This window comes from Podarcis gaigeae, assembly GCF_964106915.1.
Source record: "Podarcis gaigeae genome assembly, chromosome: 15".
Lineage (NCBI taxonomy): Eukaryota > Metazoa > Chordata > Lepidosauria > Squamata > Lacertidae > Podarcis > Podarcis gaigeae.
In genome coordinates this window covers 10,561,535-10,584,652 of record NC_139692.1, presented here as the reverse complement: position 1 = coordinate 10,584,652, position 23,118 = coordinate 10,561,535, and the positions used below count along the sequence as shown (strand labels likewise).

The 23,118-nt window shown below is 47.4% G+C and overlaps 2 protein-coding genes across 3 annotated transcripts in view; both read right to left on the bottom strand.

Annotated features, from left to right (window-relative positions):
- NUDCD3 (NudC domain containing 3) overlaps positions 1 to 3,625 on the bottom strand; it is a 64,306-nt gene extending 60,681 nt beyond the window's left edge. The window contains exon 1 of the mRNA XM_083713765.1: positions 3,221 to 3,625. Within this exon, the coding sequence (XP_083569891.1) occupies positions 3,221 to 3,418 (198 nt within the window). The 5' untranslated portion in view covers positions 3,419 to 3,625. The remainder of the gene's footprint in view (positions 1 to 3,220) is intronic.
- Positions 3,626 to 8,274: 4,649 nt separating this feature from the next.
- On the bottom strand, positions 8,275 to 16,043 carry LOC310832139 (melanin-concentrating hormone receptor 1-like). 2 transcript variants are annotated; one of them, XM_083713714.1, is made up of 5 exons: positions 15,454 to 16,043; positions 13,907 to 13,992; positions 12,715 to 13,495; positions 11,208 to 11,750; positions 8,275 to 8,713 (listed from the first exon to the last, which is right to left on the bottom strand). In XM_083713714.1, exons 3-5 carry the CDS (start codon positions 13,161 to 13,163, stop codon positions 8,494 to 8,496), a joined length of 1,212 nt encoding a protein of 403 aa, XP_083569840.1. In that variant the 5' UTR covers positions 13,164 to 13,495; positions 13,907 to 13,992; positions 15,454 to 16,043; the 3' UTR covers positions 8,275 to 8,493. The 2 variants fall into 2 exon arrangements, with proteins under 2 accessions (XP_083569840.1, XP_083569841.1); XM_083713715.1 differs by lacking the exon at positions 13,907 to 13,992.
- Positions 16,044 to 23,118: the final 7,075 nt, after the last annotated feature.

Sequence of the window (23,118 nt, the reverse complement as noted above, 5' to 3'; positions counted from 1 at the left end):
TAAAAAAATACAAGTAGTATCTTTAAAATGCCACAACAGTATTTGTTGTGTGTGTTTGGTGTAACAGACCTGTTTAGCTACCCCTACAAAATTAAAACGTAATGACACGTAACTGCAACATCTTTTCTCATAGCCTTGTACACAACCATCTGCCTCATCACTATAGACAACAAGGAGTTAACTGAGTCCTCTTAAGTGAGCAGGTTACAGGGAAAAGGATATAGCACTCTAGCAGCCCACCTCATTTCTAAGCTGGGCAAAGTCCTTCATAAAGAAGATAAAATGCAGATTTTAAGAGAATAACAAGGGCCATCTAAATTGCCACAGGGATGAGGGTGAGGAAGAATAAATATGCAGCACTCCACTTGCAGCAGGCTCATCTCCCTCTCTAATTGCCATGCGTTAACTCCCACCCCTATCCGAACGAGACTTTGAACAAAAACATCTCCACCCGTCTCATAGCCACACGCACACAGGGTCAGTTATTTCACAAACACACTTGGATCTAAGTGTTTAATCTATTCATGCTTCTGATGCCCAGTTTTTATAAAGCAGCTGACAAAAATAATTCAATAGCCATTCTAGAACAGTCAACTGTTCCAAGAATAGACTGGAGAGGTCAGGCTGAAGTGGATATCAATCTGCAGGCCAGACTTCTGTCTGAGACAGCATTAACAAATGCGTGTAAAAAAGATACATGGGTAAGATGTGGGCAAAACCATAGTCCAGTATCAAATTGCAACCTGTAGTGTGCAGTAAAAAAGCCAAAGCCTGCTGCATTTTCACCAGATTTGCTACAAGAAAACCTGGGAATCTAGGAAGAAGAACAAGCCTGGGAAACAGCTAGATAACAGCAGTAATGAGATCTAAGGAAGGGTCAATGCAGGAAAAACAGCTAGTTAATGCTAGACTTCTGTCCCACTATTTGCCACTGGGATCTTTCCCTCTCTTTTAAAAGTAAAGGGGTGTGTGGGTGGTTGTGACAAGAGTGAGAGAGACATGAAATTAAGAAAGCACCATTTCAATTTAGGATTAGGTACAAAAGAAAACTTTATTTAATCATACTCCTACAAGGAAGTAAAAGAAGCCCTAACACAGCTTTTATTTCTAGTTATCAAAAATAAAGCTCTTCTGGTGAGAAATTTAAAAAACTTCAGAACGAACTTTTCTCTAGTTTGGTTACAGAACTCTCTGGAGGTCTAATGCTAAGAAGATAAGCATTTCTAGAAATCAAAGGTGATTTTCAATGTTAGTCATACCTGGAAACAGACCCAATGAAGTCAATGGGCTTAAGGAATTTATTGCTACCCTACATTAACTTTAAATAATAATAATTTGCTCAAATGCATTGTTATTACCTTAACTAAAATATTTTCAACTTTAATAATTGATTCTTTTTTACAAAACAGTCTCTTATTTCACAAAAAATGGTTGGACTTTTGCCAAAGACACCTCTTAATTCAAGTCATGTACATAAAGCCATTGTATATCCACCATCCAATAAATCACAAAGGAGGGGGATTCTTAATTATATTTTGGAATCACTAAGATCTTGCAAGAGAATGTTGGGTCTCATTGTTTCATTTCACTGATTTAGCCCCTTAAGAATGTGGGATATCCTATATTTATACCAATATACACTGTGAGAAGGGAGAAGAGCACCCATACTCCTCAAAAAAAAGTACAGCTGGTGCAATTTACAATTATTTTTAGTCTTATTTATGTTTATGGAGATGACAGAGAAAGTCACTTTACATTTCTGGCACATTATAAATTTAATTAATTAAGGCTGCAACCTTATACCCACTTATATGGGAGTAGGCATGTAAAAGGTTGCACTTAACTCTACACTTAAGACAGTGGATAAAGAGCAAGAATTTTGCATCCAGGGAACCAAGCACCCAACTGCCAAAGGTGGGTGAGCAAGGTGAGCTAAAAGAGAATTAAAAAACCCACAATCTAATTCTTATCAATCTAATAAAGACTGGGTTCGGAATGTGAATGGACTGGAGTGACAATGCCATCATAGGGTAATGTGTCAGAAAGGAAATTAATTCTGTTTTGTTTTATGTAAGCCACCATGGGAATTGTACCAGGTGAAGAGGGAAAATAGAACTGAAACAGACATATATCTGCCACCAAGGATTATACTTTATGCATGAAAGTGGGCTCTAGCCCAAAAGAACGTAGCAGTGTAATTCTGAGTTTTGTCTGTGGCACCTTAGAGACTGTTTGTTGAGTTTGCTGTGACAAACTGACGCAGCTACTCCAGCGGAATGCGGTGTAGTTGTTAATGTTGGGCTAGGACTGGGAAGGCTCCTGGTTCGAAAACCAACTCAGGCATGAAGCTCACTTTGAGCCAGTCTCTCTGTGTCTCTTATCTCTTTCTCTGTCTCTCTCTCTCTCTCTCACACACACACACCCTTCTCTTAGGCTGTGCCTAATATATTCCCACTGGGATGCTGCAATTATTAAAATGAGGGTGGAAAAAGATAACCCTAAATTCATTGAAGCCGGGGGGGGGGGGGGACATCTCACAGAGCAACAAATATTTGTATAAACAACAGATCGACTACTGCAGCGCTTTAAAAATGGTCTGATTTGTTATTCTTTATTAGGCTTCATACTCACTTGTCTCCAAGCGACTTTGGACGCATTTTGTTGTTGTTTTGAAAGGCAAACCTACCTTGTAACTGTTCAAGAAACACCCTATAATTCCTTAACCATATACGGACAGAAAACAATCTGCTCCGATAGAACCCACCACAAGAAACTCCATAGCATAAGGCTTTGTGGGCTAAAGCTTCCCTTCCACCTACAAAAGCCACGGAAATAAGTCAGGAAAATAAACAAATACCTGACTTTTATAAGACATCTGAAGGCAGCCCTGTTTAGGTAAGTTTTTAATGTTTGGTGTTCTATCGTGTTTTTAATATTCTGTTGGGAGCCACCCAGAGTGGCTGGGGAAACCCAATCAGATGGGCGGGGTATAATTATTATTATTATGAATATTATTCCAGAATAAATCTTTATGCAGTCTTCAGAGATGCCCTGCCGGGACTGTGCTGCTTTTTTTTGTTTTGTTTTGCTGACAGAGAGAGTTAAACCTCCCGGAAATGGCTACCTAAATAAGGATTCGTATGAAATAAAAACAAATAATTCTTCATTTTGAGTGAAGGGCAAGGGAGCTGGGCGAGGAGCCCCAGCCTCTCGGACTCACCCGAAGCGCCATGCACTTGGCCACCCCCGGAGGGAAGCCGAGCCGGTCGGCCGGCTGCACCAGGAGCCGGTAGAAGTCGGTCTTTCGGTACAAGAAGCCGAAGAGGATGTTCAGGAACTCCTGGACGTTCCCCACATGCTGCAAGATGCCCAGCAGCGCCTGGTCGTACATGTCCGTCATAGCGGCTGCCCGCTCCATGGAAGCCAGCCGAGGCGGGAGGCGAGGCCTGGTCGAAAGACGCCGGAGGACACGGCGAGGCCGAGCGAGCAGGCGAGCGGGCGACCAGCCTCCCGCTCCAAGCAACGAGCGCCTGGGAACTCCGACTGGAGAGTCCGCCGCTGTCACGGCAACCCTCACTCGGTGGGGCAACCCGGTGACGTGATGGCAGCGGGAACTTCCGGTCCGGCGCGGAAATGGGTCCGTCCCGAACAGCTTCCCGGCGCGGCGGAGCCGGAAGGTTCCGCTTCGGCATTTAAAACGGGCGAGAGACTTCGACGGCTTTGGGGAGGAATTTACTACATCCCTCCGCGTGGTGGAAGCAACTTAGAATCATAGAGTTGGAAGAGACCACAAGGGCCATCGAGTCCAACCCCCTGCCAAGCAGGAAACACCATCAGAGCACTCCTGACATATGGTTGTCAAGCCTCTTCTTAAAGACCTCCAAAGAAGGAGACTCCCCCACACTCCTTGGCAGCAAATTCCACTGTCGAACAGCTCTTACTGTCAGGAAGTTCTTCCTAATGTTTAGGTGGAATCTTCTTTCTTGTAGTTTGGAACCATTGCTCCGTGTCCGCTTCTCTGGAGCAGCAGAAAACAACCTTTCTCCCTCCTCTATGTGACATCCTTTTATATATATGAACATGGCTATCATATCATCCCTTAAACTCCTCTTCTCCAGGCTAAACATGCCCAGCTCCTTTAGCCGTTCCTCATAAGGCATCGTTTCCAGGCCTTTGACCATTTTGGTTGCCCTCCTCTGGACACGTTCCAGTTTGTCAGTGTCCTTCTTGAACTGTGGTGCCCAGAACTGGACACAGTACTCCAGGTGAGGTCTGACCAGAGCAGAATACAGTGGCACTATTACTTCCCTTGATCTAGATGCTATACTCCTATTGATGCAGCCCAGAATTGCATTGGCTTTTTTAGCTGCCGCGTCACACTGTTGGCTCATGTCAAGTTGGTGGTCAACCAAGACTCCTAGATCCTTTTCACATGTACTGCTCTCAAGCCAGGTGTCACCCATCTTGTATTTGTGCCTCTCACTTTTCTTGCCCAAGTGCAATACTTAACATTTTTCCCTGTTAAAATTCATCTTGTTTGTTTTGGCCCAGTTCTCTAATCTGTCAAGGTCGTTTTGAAGTGTGATCCTGTCCTCTGGGGTGTTAGCCACCCCTCCCAGTTTGGTGTCATCTGCAAATTTGTCATCTGCAAAACTTTATTGGGCTCTGCCCATTTACCTGGGAGTAAGCCCCGTGAGGTGCCTTGCTTCTGAGCAGACGTGTGAGGTTGAATTATTGTTGTTTCTTTTTTTAAAATAAATATTTTTGTATTATTGTTTTGACAAAGTAGTAATCATAAATGAGAATAAAAACGTAAGCCCACCCCCAAGACCATTGCATTGTAACTACCCCGCCTCCCAAAATTTCATCCCCTCTTGCGGTGGTTTGACCCGTTCCTTTTTAACAGTACAAATTATGCAAACACGTTCCAGATCTCAAAATAATTTCTCCTGCATATTTCCCATTTGCCTGGGAGTAAGCCCCGCTGGGTGGCTTGCTTCTGAGCAGACGTGTCAGGTTGCATTATTGTTGTTTCTTTTTTTAAAAAAAGTTTTATTTATTTTTATTTTGACAATGTAATAATAAATAAATAAATAAATAAATAAGAATAAAAACGTGCACCCCACCCCCGAGACCATTGCATTGTAACTATCCAACCTCCAAAAATTTCAACACCTCTTGCGATGGTTTGACCCCTTTCCATTTTAACAGTACAAATTCTACAAACACCTTCACTATCTCCTCAAAATCATTTCTCCTGCATATTCCCCATCTTACCTTAATAGCACATTAATTTATCATGAAAAGCTATATCCCACACCTCTTTATACATTCTTCCATTTTATATTCACCTTGCCCCTTCCACTTCCTAGCTATAATAACTGGCGCAGCTGTCAATAAATTTGTGAGCCATTCCTTCCTAGAATGTTTATCTTCCACCCCGTCGTAAATTGGTATAATGCTACCTCTGGACTTTCAATCAGCTTTAACTCAGTGATTTCTGTTATCTCCTTAAACACCCTTCGCCAAAAAAATTGTACATATTTACACCCCCACCACATGTGAACATAAGTCCCAGTTTCCTGTTTGTAACGTTATCATCATTATCATTGATGGCTTGCATTCAAACCATTTCCAACACACATGACTGTTCTTTCCCCCTGAGGTGGTATAATAGACCTGCAATAGTTTTTTTAATACCCCCACACTTTTTTTTAAATCACCTGCAAATAGAAAACTTGCATATTCTAACTGCCTTCTAGCAGACATTTTACCTGTTGGGCTAATTTCCTCTTTGCAGAGAGTGGGTCCCCCCCCTTATGGGAGCATTAAAAAACGACATCACCCACCTGTAGTCTGAAGTGTTAGAGCCCATACTACCTTCTTAGCATTCTGTTATCATCAAAATTATCACATTAACTCTACTGTGTGGAAATCCCTTGCAGACAACTGCAGTGCCTGGAGACAAAGATGCCTTTCCCAACACAAAAGCAGGACCAGCACTCTTCCTGCATACTGCCTCTGACAGGGAAGGTACAACATTGCCATTGGAGCTAGTACCCTTATTGTCCATGAAGTTGTCTAATCCTCGTTTGAAGTCATCCAAGTTGGTGGACATTACAACTTCTTCTGAGACTGAAATCCACAGTGTAATTACCATATTTTTCGCTCTATGAGACGCACCAGACCACAAGACGCACCGAGTTTTTGGAGGAGGAAAACAGGAAAAAAAAAATTCTGAATCTCAGAAGCCAGAACAGCAAGAGGGATTCGCTGCGCAGTGAAAGCAGCGATCCCTCTTGCTGTTCTGGCTTCTGGGATAGCTGCGCAGCCTGCATTCGCTCCATAAGACGCACACACATTTCCCCTTACTTTTTAGGAGGGAAAAAGTGAGTCTTATAGAGCAAAAAATACGGTATGTGCTGTGTAAGGAATTACTTTCTTTCCTCTGTGCTGTATCTTCAGAGTGGATATGTACAGTGGTATCTCAGGTTACATACGCTTCAGGTTACATATGCTTCAGGTTACACACTCCGCTAACCCAGAAATATTACCTCGGGTTAAGAACTTTGCTTCAGGGTGAGAACAGAAATCGTGCTCCGGTGGTGCAGCAGCAGCAGGAGGTCCCATTAGCTAAAGTGGTGCTTCAGGTTAAGAACAGTTTCAGGTTAAGTACGGACCTCCGGAACGAATTAAGTAATTAACCCGAGGTACCACTGTATATAATTACTGCCTAAAGCAGCCACAAGCTGCAGCTCTGATTTTAACAAACATCAAAACTAGGGGAGGATTTTTAACTCTTTGTCCCTGGATTACTTTTTCAATCTAGCCCTCCAACACCTCCCCGCAAGCTGCTATTAACCCTGTAGCGGGAAAGATACAGTTGTGTGTATTCCTTACCAAAGGAGACTGAGGCTGGATCTACACTGATCTGGAAAACGCTGTTAAAAAACAACCCAACACTTTAAGAAAAATATTGGGGTAACTGTGCCCCTGAAGGACCAGGTGCGCAGCCTGGGAGTCATTTTGGACTCACAGCTGTCCATGGAGGCACAGGTCAAATCTGTATCCAGGGCAGCTGCTTACCAGCTCCATCTGGTACGTAGGCTGAGACCCTATCTGCCTGCAGACTGTCTCGCCAGAGTGGTACATGCTCTGGTTATCTCCCGCTTGGACTACTGCAATGCGCTCTACGTGGGGCTACCTTTGAAGGTGACCCGGAAACTACAACTAATCCAGAATGCGGCAGCTAGACTGGTGACTGGGAGCGGCCGCCGCGACCATATAACACCGGTCTTGAAAGACCTACATTGGCTCCCAGTACGTTTCCGAGCACAATTCAAAGTGTTGGTGCTGACCTTTAAAGCCCTAAATGGCCTCGGTCCAGTATATCTGAAGGAGCGTCTCCTCCCCCATCGTTCTGCCCGGACACTGAGGTCCAGCTCCGAGGGCCTTCTGGCGGTTCCCTCACTGCGAGAGGCCAATTTACAGGGAACCAGGCAGAGGGCCTTCTCGGTAGTGGCGCCCGCCCTGTGGAATGCCCTCCCATCAGATGTCAAAGCGATAAACAACTACCTGACATTCAGAAGACATCTGAAGGCAGCCCTGTTCAGGGAAGTTTTTAATATGTGACATTTTAGTGTATTTTTCATCTCTGTTGGAAGCCGCCCAGAGTGGCTGGGGAAACCCAGCCAGATGGGCGGGGTACAAATAAATTATTATTATTATTATTATTATTATTATTATTATTATTATTATTATTCCTCCCAATGACTCAGAGTAGATCCGTTGCAATTAATCAGCCTAAGTTAGTAATGGCCATTAATTGCAAAAGGCCTGCTCTGTGTATGGCTTGAATAAAGCCCCTTATCTGTTTACCATTTCGTTTGCAAATTGCGAACCTTTTTGCAAACCTAGCACGAGTGAATGAGAAAGCATTTCAGATAGCACATCCTCATTTCATACTCTGACCACATGAGAACTACTAAGGTAACAGAAGGAATTGTGATAGGATAAACTTGATTTTAGCATCAGGTTGGTTGAACATAGCCAACTAACAGGTAAGATTGATAAATAAGCACTTTTAAGTGCTCTGGTCTAATGTGCCCATCGCATAGAAGTTCCATCAACTTGATAGATTTCTCTTTTGTTCAAGGGAACACCCTGGCAAGAGCAGTCAATAGATTAGAGGACGGATATCACGACAAATGATATTTACAGAACGATTAATTTGTTCTTGTAGACTGAAACAGAACAGGCGCATTGACTTCCAGACAAAGTGAATTATTGTTTAATTTAATCCGCTCAATGTCCCTTGTCTTATTAGTCGTCACTAACAGTTTTTCCACTTGCTGCCATGGTCTTACAACAGCCTTCCAGAATCAGGAGCCTTCCAGTCTGTATCTCTCCCTCATCACCACCTTAATCCTCTTCCAGAACTTCAGGGTGTACCAATGTTTCAAGCGGAGTTCTAAACCAAATCAAAGCGGGTCCTCAAAACCTAATAGGTTCCTCATGTCCATTGACAACTACACTGAATCTGGTGGTCTCAGTTACAGAGCACAAAGGCATCTCTATTGCAAATGGAGGGTAGGCAATGCATGGAGACGCAGCATGGCTTGCTTCTGGACTGTACATCGTAGCTGTCATTTCTGGTATAGATAAGGAATGGCTTTCTCGTATTGCCCTCCACTTGGTAAACAATCTGCAATACCTGTAAAGAAAAAGAGATAATCCCTCAAGCATTATCTATTTAATAAGTGATATGCGTAATGCAATCCTGTGTGTTTTGACTCAGGAGAACGTTCTGCTGTGTTCAGGGGCGCCGACTTATAAAAAATATTGGGGGGGGGCGGGGGCCCATACCGACTTATAAAAAATATTGGGGGGGGCCAAGACCTCCAAACCGCTGCTGCTGGGGGAACGAAAGGGGTGAGCCCCGGGCTGCCCCAACCTTAAGTGAACCTGTGAGGGCCCGCCCTTTGCGGCAGCCGATTGGCTGCCGCCGTGGGCGGTGAATATTAATGAGCTAGGGGGAATCCCTGCTTCTCGCAGGGCTGACGCCAGCCCTGCGAGATTGTTGATGGGTCGAGAGCCCGCAACCCCACTCCCTCTCTAGATCGGGAGTGGCTTTGTTTTAACTCATTACTGAATGTATTTTAAAAGGTAACTATCGTCAAACAAGGAAAATAAAAAATACCAACATAATTTTGTGATTTTACAAAGCATAATATAACTAATAATTTTCTTAAATTATTGGGGGGGCGGAGCCCCCCTAAACGAATTTTTGAGGGGGCTCGGGCCCCCTCAGGCCCCATGGAGTCGGCGCCTATGGCTGTGTTCAATGGCCCTCAGTAGCGTAGCATGGGGGGTGCAGGGGGGGCCGGTCGCACCGGGCGCAACATCTGGGGGTTAGGGTTAGGGGGTGCAAATCCACGGGTTAGGGGGCGCAAATCCACGGGTTAGGGGGTGCAAATTACTTGCCTTGCCCCGGGTGCTGACAAGCCACGCTACGCCACTGATGGCCCTTATACCCAGGTCACTCTCCACAGCAGGAGTGTGGAACATTTTCCAACCTGAGGGCCACATTCCCTGCTGGGCAATTTCCCAAGGACCATAAGCCAATGGGAGATAGGGCAAAGGCGAGAATGGCTGCAAAGCGTCAAGGACCGCCCCTCTCCATATGGACCTACCTAGACACTGAGATCATCCTCTGAGGCTCGTCCTTGTGTGCCTCCTCTCCACAAGAGGTCCGGAGGGTGGCAACACAAGAACGGGCCTTTTCTGCAGTGGCCCCCCCATTTGTGAAATGCTCTCCTCAGGGAGGTTTGGCTGGCGTCTTCATTATACACCTTCAGGCGCCAGGCAAAAACATTCCTCTTCAGCCCGGCCTTTAGCTGACTGACATCTGATGAGCTTTGAAATGTGTTGTGGTAGGAGGAATTATTGGTTTGTTTCTGTTCTTATTTTTATGATGTGTTTTGGGTTTTTTAATTGTAATTTTATGCCGTGAACTAATTTGAGATCTGCAGGTATAGGGCGGTATACAAATTATTATTACTATGACGGTGGTGATGATATCTTACCTTGGGCTCGTTTCCATTCATACACCACCCTCTTTATCCTCCTTTCCCCAGTGGCGTAGCGTGGGGGGTGCAGGGGGGCCGGCCGCACCGGGCGCAACATCTGGGGGGGGGCGCTCGCCCTCGCAGCTCTCTGCCCCCTGCTAAAATCCACGGGTTAGGGGGTGCAAATTACTTGCCTTGCCCCGGGTGCTGACAACCCACGCTACGCCACTGCCTTTCCCACAAGCCAAGAAGCAGTGTCAGAGTTCAAGGGTACATTCCAGTCTGGGCAAAAGCATTCCAGGGGAGAGCGAAGCAGGACTGGTGAGGGATATGCCAAGTGGAGAGGGGGCGTGGCCGCTAGAGAGTCCTGAGGGCTGCACTGAGATTCCCCCTCCCTGTTTCACCCTTAAAATAAAGCTTGCAGCATCCTTCTGTTAGAAGAATTTTAAGGTCTCAAATATATATTCATTAATGCACACATCTCTAAATATATAAACCATGTGTCTGAAATAGTACAGGAGTGCAATCCTGAAGCCATTTTGACTCTCCCGGTGACCTCAAATACTCCCTGCTGGAAGGGAGGCAAATGGGGAAAGCCTCCCCGTTGTCTTTTCTCTTACAAATCCTGTCTTAATGGTGTATTTGTGTATGAATAGGGTGAGCCCGAGACCTAGATTCAGGAACTAAAGTATTAGCCATCACGAAAGAATTGCCAGGCTGCCAGGTAATGCAATCAGCGACCCTTATCAGGTATCCTGGCATACAGGATTTCTGCTGTAGACCACCTCCTTTGGTGTATGTATGACGATTTTGGGGTGGTTTTTGGCTAAGGGGGTTGGGCAATGTCAAAAGTCCTTAAAGGTTCCTGCACACTTCTGTTCAGGGTCTCTCTCTCCTTGGAAGGAGGGAAGGGAACTCTGTTGCAACAGAAAAATAAATATCTGCCTTGCTTTCCACTGGATCCTGCCTCCATCCATTCTTCTCTGACCGATCATGGAGTTAGGGTACTCAGAGACCCATGGGGAGTTGGGCAGCAAAAGCTAAACCCCAATTTTTACATCACTTCTCACAATAGGAAGTCACCCTCCACTGAATTAGCCCTTTCCCTCCACCACATCCCCTCCTGTTCCTCGTCCCCACCTGGACTGGGCCATCCTCTCGCGGAAGAACTCGGTGCAGAAAATGACAAGGATGGGGCTGACACAGCTGTGGGCGTAACTGAGGCAAATAGTAGCCTGGTACAGGTAGAAAAAGGTGGCAGAGGGTGTGGCATTGAGGTTGACCAACTGCAGCACGTGGTACGGAGTCCAGCAGACAAAAAAGGCAGCCATGATTGTGAGGGCCATGCGGGTCACCTTCCGGCTTCGGGCAGATGGCTTCCTATGCACCCGGCGCATGGCACGGAAGAGGTGCTGCAGAGTCAATGAATACAGTACAGTGATTACCAGCAAGGGGAGCAGGAAAGCCAGCAATGACTGGTACAGGGTATACCAGTATACACTGTGGGGACTTGGTAAGTCAAGGAGGCAGATCTCCGTCTTGTTGTCCCAGTGCACCCGGGCATAGAGCATCGCAGGTGTGGCCAGAATTAAGCTCCCAGCCCACACACCAGCGTTGATCAGAGTTGTGCACCGCAGGGTCCGTTTCTGGCCGATGGTGGACGAGTACACAACTGCCACGTACCTGGAAAAATAAATGAAGTGGCATCAGGGATACAGGAGACACAGGGCGGCACATTCCACAAAGGAGACGAGACGTATGTCCAAATATCCACAATAAACGTGCACAGTGACCATGGTAACTCATTGTTGGTGATTTTTGCAGGAGGGATGTGCTGTGTAAAATGGTTGCTGGGACTGCCATTTGCAACGGAAGAATCGGATGAGAAATAGAGCAGCTGTCCTTTTTTCTGCAAATATAACAGAAGGGAAGACAAACCTTCCCCGCTGACATTAAGACTATCCCATCGATGCTAACTTAAACCTATAGCTTAATATGCACAAATAAATGAGATTGACAGTAATAAGCCATGTGTTCAAATGTAGAAAGGGCAGCGAGGACTTCACACTACTGGGTAGTGGGTGGTAAGTGTTTTGTCCCTGCAGGATCCATCTGTTAGCCTCTACACCATAGGGATATAATTAAGAGGGCAAGAACGTCCGCAAATATCAAGGATTTCTCCAAATGACAGTTAATACGAGCAATAATTTATTCCGCTTTACTGCCTGTGCCATAACTTTCCCATAAATCAGGCCTAAACAGCTGGTTACTTCCAGATCAAGCATGGCACTCCAGCTGCAAAGGGGCCCAGTGTAACTGAATGACTTTCCAGGATTTCAGGCAAACATATTTACCATCTCCTACTGAAGTCTTTGCCAACCTGGTGCTTTCCAGATGTTTTGGACCACAACTCCCATCAGCCCCAGCCAGCACAGCTATGCTGGCTGGGGTTGATGGGAGCTGTAGTCCAAAATATCGGGAAAGCACCAGATTGTTGAAGTCCAATCCTTCTCACTGGAAATGCCAGGAACTGAACCTGGGATTTTCAGCTTGCAAAGCAAGCGCTCCACCACTGACCTATGGTCCTTCTAAGTCGCTTCTGAATTAGCATACCATGTTCATCCCGCTCTTCTACCTTGGCTCCTACCTGTCTACACACAGCAGAGTGACAATGCCCACGCTACTGAACTGGTTGTTGAGGTCGATGGTGGTCGCAGCCCAACACAGAAAGTCTCCAAAAACCCAGCCTTGCTCCTGCAGAAGTTGGTGGATGACAAACGGCATACCAAGCAAGAAGAGTAAGTCAGCTACTGCCAGGTTCAAAATGTAGATGTCGGACACTACCTTCTGCTTGCAGCCCAGAATGACCGAAATCACCATCCCATTGGCCAGAACACCGGAAGCACAGATAAGGGCATAAATGACAGGCAGCACAAAGCGGACAGCTGGCCCCGGGAAGCTGCTGCCAGCAGCCAGCTTGTGCTCACTACAGCCTGGTTCCAGCTCACAATCCCTTTGAGAGTGGTTTAGTATCCATGGATTAAGAAGACCAGGAGATATGTTGAGGCCAGGAGAGAAGTCCAGCAAAAGTGCCATGATGGGCCCTGGGCAAGGGATGGAGCTGTCCTGGTGAGCCAAGGAAAATCCAACATGGCCATTCAAAGGAGCAGAAGGCCTCTGTGCCAGAGATGAACGCCAACTCTGTATTTCAAAGCCCAAACTGAAACAATGCCAATTGCCTCCTTTCTCAGTAAAAGCTCTGTGGTTTGATGCCGGTGTGTACAGGGATAAACCTTGAAAGACTGTTGTTTATCTTTTGGCAGGAGACTCAGCAGCTCGGCTCCATTGTACATGGTTCTTCTTGTCTTGTCTCAGGTGCCATCTAGAGCACTCTAAAGAGGGAATGTTCCAGTTGCCTCTTGGACATCCTGGAAGACAAATCAAGGACTTAGGAACATAGGAAGTTGCTATATACCAATGATTCATTTACACTTATGGGCAGCAGATCTCCAGAATTTCAGTTGAAATATTCCCATCCCTTCCTGGAGAAGTCAGGGACTGAACAGAACTGATGCTCTACCACCGAGCTATGTATGTCCTTCCCACTTACATTAAAAGAACAGCCAGCTACCAAAGTCAACAGCCATAAACTGTCCATTCATTAGGGGTAATGAAAAGCACATAACATGGGGAAATCCAGCCAGACGGGCGTGGTATAAATAATAAATTATTGTTGTTTTGGTGGTGGTGGTAGGATATATTACCACAAGATTCCACAGATTCAGCTAACAAAATTTTATGGTTCCTTAGTGCAATCAAGAATGGAAAATCTGTCTTACCTTCCAGATGTCAGTGAACCACAGGTCCCATAATCCATGAACATGTTCCATTTTGGCTGGGGCTGATGGGAGCTGGACTTCAACATCTGGAACATAAGAAGAACCCTGTTGTATCAGGCTAAAGGCCCATTTAGTCCAGCATCCTGTCCTCCCAGTGGCCAACCAGTTGCCAATGGGAAGCTCAGAAGCAGGGCCTGAGCATAACAGTATTCTTCCTGCTTGCAAATATCAACAACAGGCATTCAGAGGTATACTGACTTCAACAGTGGAGTTAAGGCATAAACGTAATAGCCAGTAGCCACTGCTGGCTTTTGTCACCAGACTTGGCTCTAGATAAAGGAGTGTTCCATGCACCCCAATATCCGAACAGTGAGAGACTTCAGGGGTGCCAGCAATTATCTTGTGTTAAGTTTCCCTTGGAATGAAAGTGACAGGAGACTGTGGTGCCTTTTTGATATATGGTTTTATTTACACACACACAATGTGAGCATAAGATGGAAGGGCTCAGAGCATCAGATCTCGCTGCCCCACTAGGTTTTCAGGAATCCGCCACCAAAAACCATAGCTTTGGTTTCAGCACAGAGTGCAAGGCCACCCTCTGTATCTTTCCTGCTTTAGGTGAGATTACACCACACAGGCCCCCCTGGTCTATTGATCTCCAACCCCTAGGATGACCTGGTATCCAACCACATAGGTGGAGAAGGCTTATCCCCTCCTTCTAAAAAAACATCACTCACTAGTTATGTATTTCTATGACAACACATCTATTCTTGACCAACTATTTAGACATGTAAATAGGATGCTTAAGAGGCTGCTGGCTAGGACCATTAGCTTAACAAACAGACTGGTTTGTCCACTCAGTAGCTGCTTCTACTACAGGCTCCTGTCTTACAGGTCTGGGGACCCAAAGACATCATCCACACACACACAATCCTGTAACTGGAGATTTCTTGCCTGATTTTGTGCCCTGGGCTCAGTGGGCAGCAGAGAGTCTCCCCTTGGTTAGGGTTACAACTAAAACAGGGTTAGGGGGCCCTCCTTCAACCTCAAATCCACATTACCCCAACCCCAAAAAGTCTTGACAGTGGGGGAAATCACCTGCACGTTCTTGGAACTGGATGTGACCAGTTGTGATGGCTGACCCTGACTCCACCGCTGCTCCCACTTCAGCTGCTGGTCCTGAGGTTAAAAAGCCACTCCTTCCATGTCCTCTGCCTGGTGAGTTTGGATACATCACACAAACCCCAGGGGGTCTCTCTCATACACCTCAAAAGATGCTACCTCAGTTTCCAGCAGGGGTGTCAACTTGAATAAAATATTTGGGAGGGGGGCAGGTAAGCATCACCCACCCATAATCAATCACATGACACGGTGCATGCACATCATTTGAATGGCAATGCCCATCAACTTTGGGATAGGGGGGCTGGACCCCTCAAATATTTTATGGGGGGGTCCAATACCCCCTCGGCCCCAGCCGTTGGCTCCTACGGTCCCCACTAGCACAAATGACAATTGGAATGAATTATTCGTGTTATTGAAGCACTCACACGTTCATCTTCATGGGATGGAGGAGGGGAGAGGCAGAAACGCTCACACCCCACTAAAGAAAAAGCCGAGGCGCGGGTGTCCCGATGCGGGGAGGGGGCGCGGCGGCCGGCTGCCCGTTTACAGCTCTACCTCCTCCCCCTCCGCTCCCGAATCTTGCCTAAGCGGCGTCACTCCGCTTTCCTTTCGAGCGAGATGGTTCCAGTCCAGCTTGTCCCGGGAGCAGAGGGACATGGTGAAGAAGTAACCCCACACGCCCCCCTCCCCTGTGCCTCGTGCGTTTACCCTTCCGTCAAGATCTCCGCGTGTACCTCCTCCTGCTGCTGCTGCTGCTGCAGACGCGTGTTCGTGTGGATGCGCGCGGCGCGCCTCTCTCCGAAGCCGGCTCTCTCCCTGGCGCGCGCAGTCGCCGCCCATCAGTGGAGCCTCTCGCTCGCGCCTTTCTCTGCGTTCTGCCAGAGTTTGCAGGAGAAGATACGAGCGGAGGAAGGACCGTGTGGGTTTCTGTTCCACCCAGCGTCAGAGACGCCTTCACCGCCTCGTCCTGCATTTCTACCCGCCCCTCGCTCTCCAATGCCTATTCCCCTCCCTTTAAAAAAAAGAGGAGAGGGGGGAGAAAGAAAAAGGAGACATGGATTCTCATTGGGCTGAAACTTCTCTCTTCTGATCTGAAGCTCTGCATATATGGAGGGATGGTGGTGTGAGATGAAAGCACTCTGCACATGCTCAGGGCATGCACTTTTCCAAACAAGTGCCAGTGACATTTCCTACCAGCTTTTACTCCAAGGAGCCCGGCTCAGGGCCAGGATACATGCCGGCCACTTTGTCTGTCCCCCATACTGCCCCTATCAGTCCATCCCCAGTGGCGTAGCCTGGGTTGTCAGCACCCGGGGCAAGGCAAGTAATTTGCGCCCCCTAACCCGTGGATTTGCGCCCCCTAACCCTAACCCCCAGATGTTGTGCCCGGTGCGGCCGGCCCCCTCCTGCACCCCCACGCTACGCCACTGTCCATCCCCTTCCCCTTTAACTAGGGTCTTGGTCTGCCACCAGGAAAATCCTTAATAAGAAACAACAAAACATCCAGGAGCCTGGTTGGGAGGGCAGTGAATGGCAGCCAGCACAGCTGGGCTGGTGAGGACTCCTTCCTTGGCCAGGGCCCAGCCTAGCTGACTGCAGGTGCCAGGATGGCCAAGCCACAGGGGTGTGGCTCTTCTCTGCAAGAAGAGGGCCTTTTAGAGCTGTCCAGATGCTTGTGGAACAAACAAGCCAGCTTTCCCTCTCCCAACAGCGCCGTCAGACACTTCCACAGTATGGCTGGAGCACCGCAGAGACAAAAGTGCAAATTGGAAGCCCCAGCAGCTGCAGAGAGGGTACGTGGGCTGAGTCATCCGTTCATCCTGCGCCTTGCTGGCATCGCAGTAGGAAGGGGGCGTCAAAAACGTTTGACAGTTCAGCCCCTGCCTGTGTGGGTGAGAGGGTGGAAGAGCCAAACGCAGTGCTACAAAAAGGGTGTGCTGAGCAGCTCCAGCAGCCCAATTTATTTGTACTTTGGTACCTTGGGTTACAGGGACGTGGGTGGCGCTGTGGGTTAAACCACAGAGCCTAGGACTTGCCGATCAGAAGGTCGGCGGTTCGAATCCCAGTGACAGGGTGAGCTCCCGTTGCTCGGTCCCTGCTCCTGCCAACCTAGCAGTTCGAAAGCACGTCAAAGTGCAAGTAGATAAATAGGTACCGCTCTGGCGGGAAGGTAAACGGTGTTTCCATGTGCTGCTCTGGTTCGCCAGAAGCGGCTTAGTCATGCTGGCCACCTGACCTGGAAGCTGTACGCTGGCTCCCTCGGCCAATAAAGCGAGATGAGCGCCACAACCCCAGTCGGCCACGACTGGACCTAATGGTCAGGGGTCCCTTTACCTTTACCTTACCTTGGGTTACAGACACTTCAGGTTACAGACTCCGCTAACCCAGAAATAGTACTCAGGTTAAGAACTTTGCTTCAGGATGAGAACAGAAATTGTGCTGCGGTGGCCCGGCAGCAGCGGGAGGTCCCATTAACTAAAGCGGAACCTCAGGTTAAGAACAGTTTCAGGTTAAGAACGGACTTCCAGAACGAATTAAGTTCTTAACCCAAGGTACCACTGTATTAAGAATATTGGAAGATGCCTTGTACCATGTCAGCTTGTTGGTCCAATTTGGTCCAGTGTGGTCTATTCTGACCAACAGCAGGGGACCCTCAAGATCACATGTAGTAGGGAACAGATCTCAAATATTCTCCTTAGGGAAGGTGGAGCGAGAACTATTAAATAAACCTCTCCATCAGGACGAGGGAGGGAAATAAATGCTGCAGCTTGTACAAATCCACCTTGCTGAATGCCACAGCTGCTCTTCCCCTCTATCCTTCTCATCAGCAGGTGACCCGCTGGCACAGAGATTAAATGCTAGCAGATTTGCTGCTAACATGTGGCTTTAATGACACCTACTGGGATCTGCTTCTTCCCACTCAGAGGCATCATAAATGAAGCCCTATCATGCTGTGCTCACTGAGTCCTTCTCCCGCTGCCTTTCCTGCAGCGCCAAATGGCTACTTTTAGAGAGTGCTTCTGCCAGTAATTTGTGCTTGACGGAGAGCCAACAGCTCTGCACATTCAGAGCCAGTAAAAAGTATCCAAAAATTCCAAATCATAGACCATGAAGGAATCCATCCTGCTGGCTTTCTGGGGTGAGGATTGAGTCTGCCAGTAATGGATGGTAAGCCCCTCTCCTAATTTTCTTAAAGGGACATCGCAAAGCTTTTTTGGTGGCATTATGGGTAGTATCCAATGCTAGTCAAATTCAGAGGAGACCCCTTTAAATTAATAGATTTGGCTAGCTTATGTCCATTGATTTCAGGGAGTCTAGGAATCAGTGGGTCTAGAAGTCAGTAGGAATTCGATCCTGTATTGTACAGTAAAGGATACAGACCTCTCTGGTTCCCAATTCCAGGGTGGGAAAACCCCTGTTTGATGGTAGGCTGCAGTACATTTGTGCAACTGTACACAGTTCATTCTCACTGGGTGTAACTGGAAAATTTTGCCGATCAGAAGGTCGGCGGTTCGAATCCCCGCAACAGGGTGAGCTCCCGTTGCTTGGTCTTTGCTCCTGCCAACCTAGCAGTTCGAAAGCACGTCAAAGTGCAAGTAGATAAATAGGTACCACTCTGGTGGGAAGGTAAACGGCATTTCTGTGCGCTGCTCTGGTTCGCCACATGCTGGCCACATGACCCAGAATCTGTACGCTGGCTCCCTCGGCCAATAAAGCGAGATGAGTGCCACAACCCCAAAGTCAGCCACAAGTGGACCTAATGGTCAGGGGTCCCTTTACCTTTAAGGCATGCAGGGGAATGGAAGTACAGTGGTACTTCGAGTTACAAATGCGTCAGGTTACAAACGCTTCAGGTTACAAACTCAGCTAACCTGGAAGAGTTTCCTCGAGTTGAGAACTTTGCCCCAGGATGAGAACGGAAATCATGTGCTGGCGGTGCAATGGCAACAAGAGGCCCCATTAGTGAAAGCATACCTCTAGTTAAGAACAGTTTCAGATTAAGAACAGACCTCCAGAACAAATTAAGTTTGTAACTACAGGTACCACTGTGACAGGGCAAATTATCATTGGAGAAGCAAAGGGCATCCTAGGATTGGGGCAGGGTATCTGCTGAGGCTCCACAACCCACTAGGAGACCCACAGGCAAAAGCCTCTTGCACCTGCCTCCTCTTTTCACCACTGCAACCTGCTTGCTTGTTTCACCTGCCTCTGGTCTGGCCCAGACAACAGTGATGGTGAGAAGCAGGACCAGCAGGTGCTGATGCTGCTTTCTTGCTCGTTTACTGTCTACCTGGCAAGCAGGTGGCAGGTAGCAGTGATGAGGAACAGCCAGTAATAATGGCAGCAAAGAATATCACCAGTAGAAAACCATGATGGATTATTATGTCAATCTGTGCCTCCATTGACCATCCTTTTTTGACAGGTCTGAACATCCATTTTGTGACTGGTGGGCCTCAATAACTTTCAGCCCTGTAGGTAGAGAGTTTGAGAAGCTCTGTTCTAGGTGAAGATGCTACAGACCCTGTTCTAATGTGAGTAAGGTTGCTTTGATCTGCATTAATAGGCTCAATCTCTACAGTTTAGCCTGGACAACTTGATAAGTGAGCAAGGACAACAATAGTACATAATCGTTTCTCCTCGGCTCTGGAATGAGTTTTTGGAATGTTAATACTCAGTGGAGCTGGGGGAGGAGAGAGATGGCAATGAGGAGATTCTGACAGCTGGAATTTGTGCGACAAAAAAAAAAAGAGTGGGGAAGAGCTGTGAGCTGAATGCTGATGAAGCGCCTTAAGTTTCAGTGGCTCTTTGGGATATTAGAGGCTATGCTATCTGCCTGGGTAGTGTGTTTGTTCACAGTGCTTGGCTTGTGTGTTGTCTGAAGCTGAGCAGGTCTGAGTCTGGACAAGCGACTGTTGGGAAACCATGTGTAAATCTGCCTCGGCCTCCCTGGTGGAAGGAACACAGGCTACTCAACTCGAACTCGGGGTAGCCAACCTGGAGGACTTCAGGTGTTTTGGACTACAACAACCAGCAGCCCCAGCTAGCCTGGAATGATGGGAGCTGAAGTCCAAAAGCCTATGGAGACTACAGTGGAACCTCGGGTTACAGACGCTTCAGGTTACAGACTCCGCTAACCCAGAAATAGTACCTCGGGTTAAGAACTTTGCTTCAGGATGAGAACAGAAATCGGCACGGCAGCAGCAGGAGGCCCTGAAGTGGGGCTTCAGATTAAGATCAGTTTCAGGTTAGGAACAGACCTCCAGAACGAATTAAGTTCTTACCCAGAGGTACCACTGTACTGGCAGTGGCTTAGTGCTTTCCCCGGACTGCTCACTGCTCAGGGAATTAGTAAAGGTAAAGGGACCCCTGACCATTAGGTCCAGTCGTGACCAACTCTGGGGGTGCGGCGCTCATCTCGCTTTATTGGCCGAGGGAGCCAGCGTACAGGTTCCGGTAAGCCACTTCTGGCAAACCAGAGCAATGCACAGAAACGCCGTTTACCTTCCCACTATAGCGGTAACTATTTATCTACTTCACTTTGACGTGCTTTTGAACTGCTAGGTTGGCAGGAGCAGGGACCGAGCAATGGGAGCTCACCCCGTCGCAGGGATTCGAACCACCGACCTTCTGATCGGCAAGCCCTAGGCTCTGTTGTTTAACCCACAGTGCCACCCGTGTCCACTCAGGGAATTAGGAAGCACTGAAAAAGCAACAGTGATCATAGGTGCCAGCTCCTAGGGACTGAGGGGTCTTCACCCTCTCCCAATAAAGTATTTGGTGGCCCTCTCCAAGTCAGGCACAGGCAAGCTCGGCCCTTCAGCTGTTTTGGGACTACAACTCCCATCATCCCTAGCTAACAGGACCAGTGGTCATGGATGATGGGAACTGTAGTCCCAAAACATCTGAAGTTTGCCTATGCCTGCTCCAAGTTAATGGACATTGCAATTCGAATGATGCGTGTGTGCCACATCATGTGATCCTGCTCCCCCAATATTTTATTCAAGTTGGCACCCCTGACAGTGATTCAAAACAAATTGCTCCAATAAAACAAGACCACACAAGTCAGTGGAGGCTGGTACATTAGGGCAAATGGTACACATCCCAGCCAAGTTCATTTTGTCCTCAGGAAGCCTCTTCCTCCTCCTTAGTCCCAGTGTTTGTATAATTCAGCAGGGAGGAAGGTGGAGAGAAAAGGATTAGTTAGCTCTGGCTATCATTGGTTTTTACCCTGCCTTACTGTTGATCCCAAGGGACGTGGGTGGCGCCGTGGGTTAAACCACAGAGCCTAGGCCTTGCTGATCAAAAGATCGGCGGTTCGAATCCCCACGACAGGGAGAGCTCCCATTGCTCGGTCCCTGCTCCTGCCCACCTAGCAGTTCGAAAGCACGTCAAAGTGCAAGTAGATAAATAGGTACCGCTCCGGCGGGAAGGTAAACAGCGTTTCCGTGCGCTGCTCTGGTTCAACAGAAGCAGCTTAGTCATGCTGGCCCCATGACCCGGAAGCTGTATGCCGGCTCCCTCGGCCAGTAAAGCGAGATGAGCGTCGCAACCCCAGAGTCGGCCACAACTGGACCTAATGGTCAGGGGTCCCTTTACCTTTACCTGACTGTTGATCCTGGCTCCACATACTGTTGCCCCCCCCTCCAAATTCCATTGGGCAGCAGCACAGAAACAGATTTTGAGTGTAAAGTTGTGTCTTCTGAAATCACAGGGGCTCCTTTTTAAAACAGCTAAGTTCCTAGCCCTCATGGGTATAAACATCTGCTCAAAAACATGAGAACAACACCTGTTAAAATCTCATAAACCATATGAAGACCTGAGAAGGATTCCCAAGGGCTAATTCATCTCTCTCCAGTTAGCTGAAGAAAAAGAATAAATTAAGCAAAAGAAGCACTGGTATGCAAATTAGCTTCATTTGCAACATTTCCTCCTGAGATAAATGTGGCTTGCAGGGGGAAACTCCTTTAGGGAATAGGCTTGTGAAGGTGTTGGGTATTACTTCATTAATTGCTGCAGAAAACATGCATTTTGTGTTTTGCTGGGGCCATGAATTTTAAAAAGACGCTACACATTTCTGACTGGTTACATAAAGTATGGGACATTCTGGGAAATAATTAATCTTCTGTATTGGGTTAAGAAAATGGAAAGCCATCGCTTTAAAAACCAAAGCTTTCTAACATACTAAAGTGGGACCTGCAAAAACATGTTGCCCTATACTGGGCCGGCTCTACCATCAGGCAAAGTGAGGAGGCTGCCTCAGACAGCAGATGCTGAGGAATGACAGCAGCAGCAGCTCCTTTCTCTTCCTGCCCTCCCCCCACCCCAACATTTCCTGTTAGTTTTTTCCAACATGGAAGGATGTGTTATGTACTGAGTTGAATAGGATCCAAAATGCAGCAGTCTGATTGGTCCTAGAACAATAGGATCCAAAATGCAGCAGTCTGATTGGTCCTAGAACAATGCAGCAGTATGATCGGTCTGCAGGAGCCACCCAATCCAGCTCCAGATGGAAGTGAATCCACAACCTGATTGGCCCACAGAAGAATTCCGGAATTAGCCAATCACGTGCAGCCCATTGTGTAAATAATGTATATAAAGCAGATACTTTGGATTCCTCCTCGCCACGATGAGCTGAATAAAGAGCATGAAATCCACTCTCGACTCTGAGTATATTTCAGGTGTGTGCATAAAATGCTCCATAGCAAATATTCACTTTCAGATCTGCTTCAGTTCTTTGGGTGGGGAATTTTTCACCCCTGTAGGAAGACAAGGCAGGCAGCATAGCAGTGTACATTATGTTCAGTGTCCCCGAAAGAAGATGGCGCCACTTCTGTGCATGTTCAGTGGTACTAACCACCTGGACTATGTGTGTTCGAATTTGCTGCTCTGCTTTAGGCATCAGAATGCCCTTACCTGCCAACCAGGTGTGCTCTTTAGAGTACTGGCCAGTAGGCAACCAAGCCCTCCTCCAGAAAGATTGATCGATCCAGATCTACTGGAAAATCCCTGGGGATTTGCAGTAGATTACCAATAACTGCTGACTCCATATTGTTTAACAGTAGCAACAATTCCCCCCAGACCATCCCGTT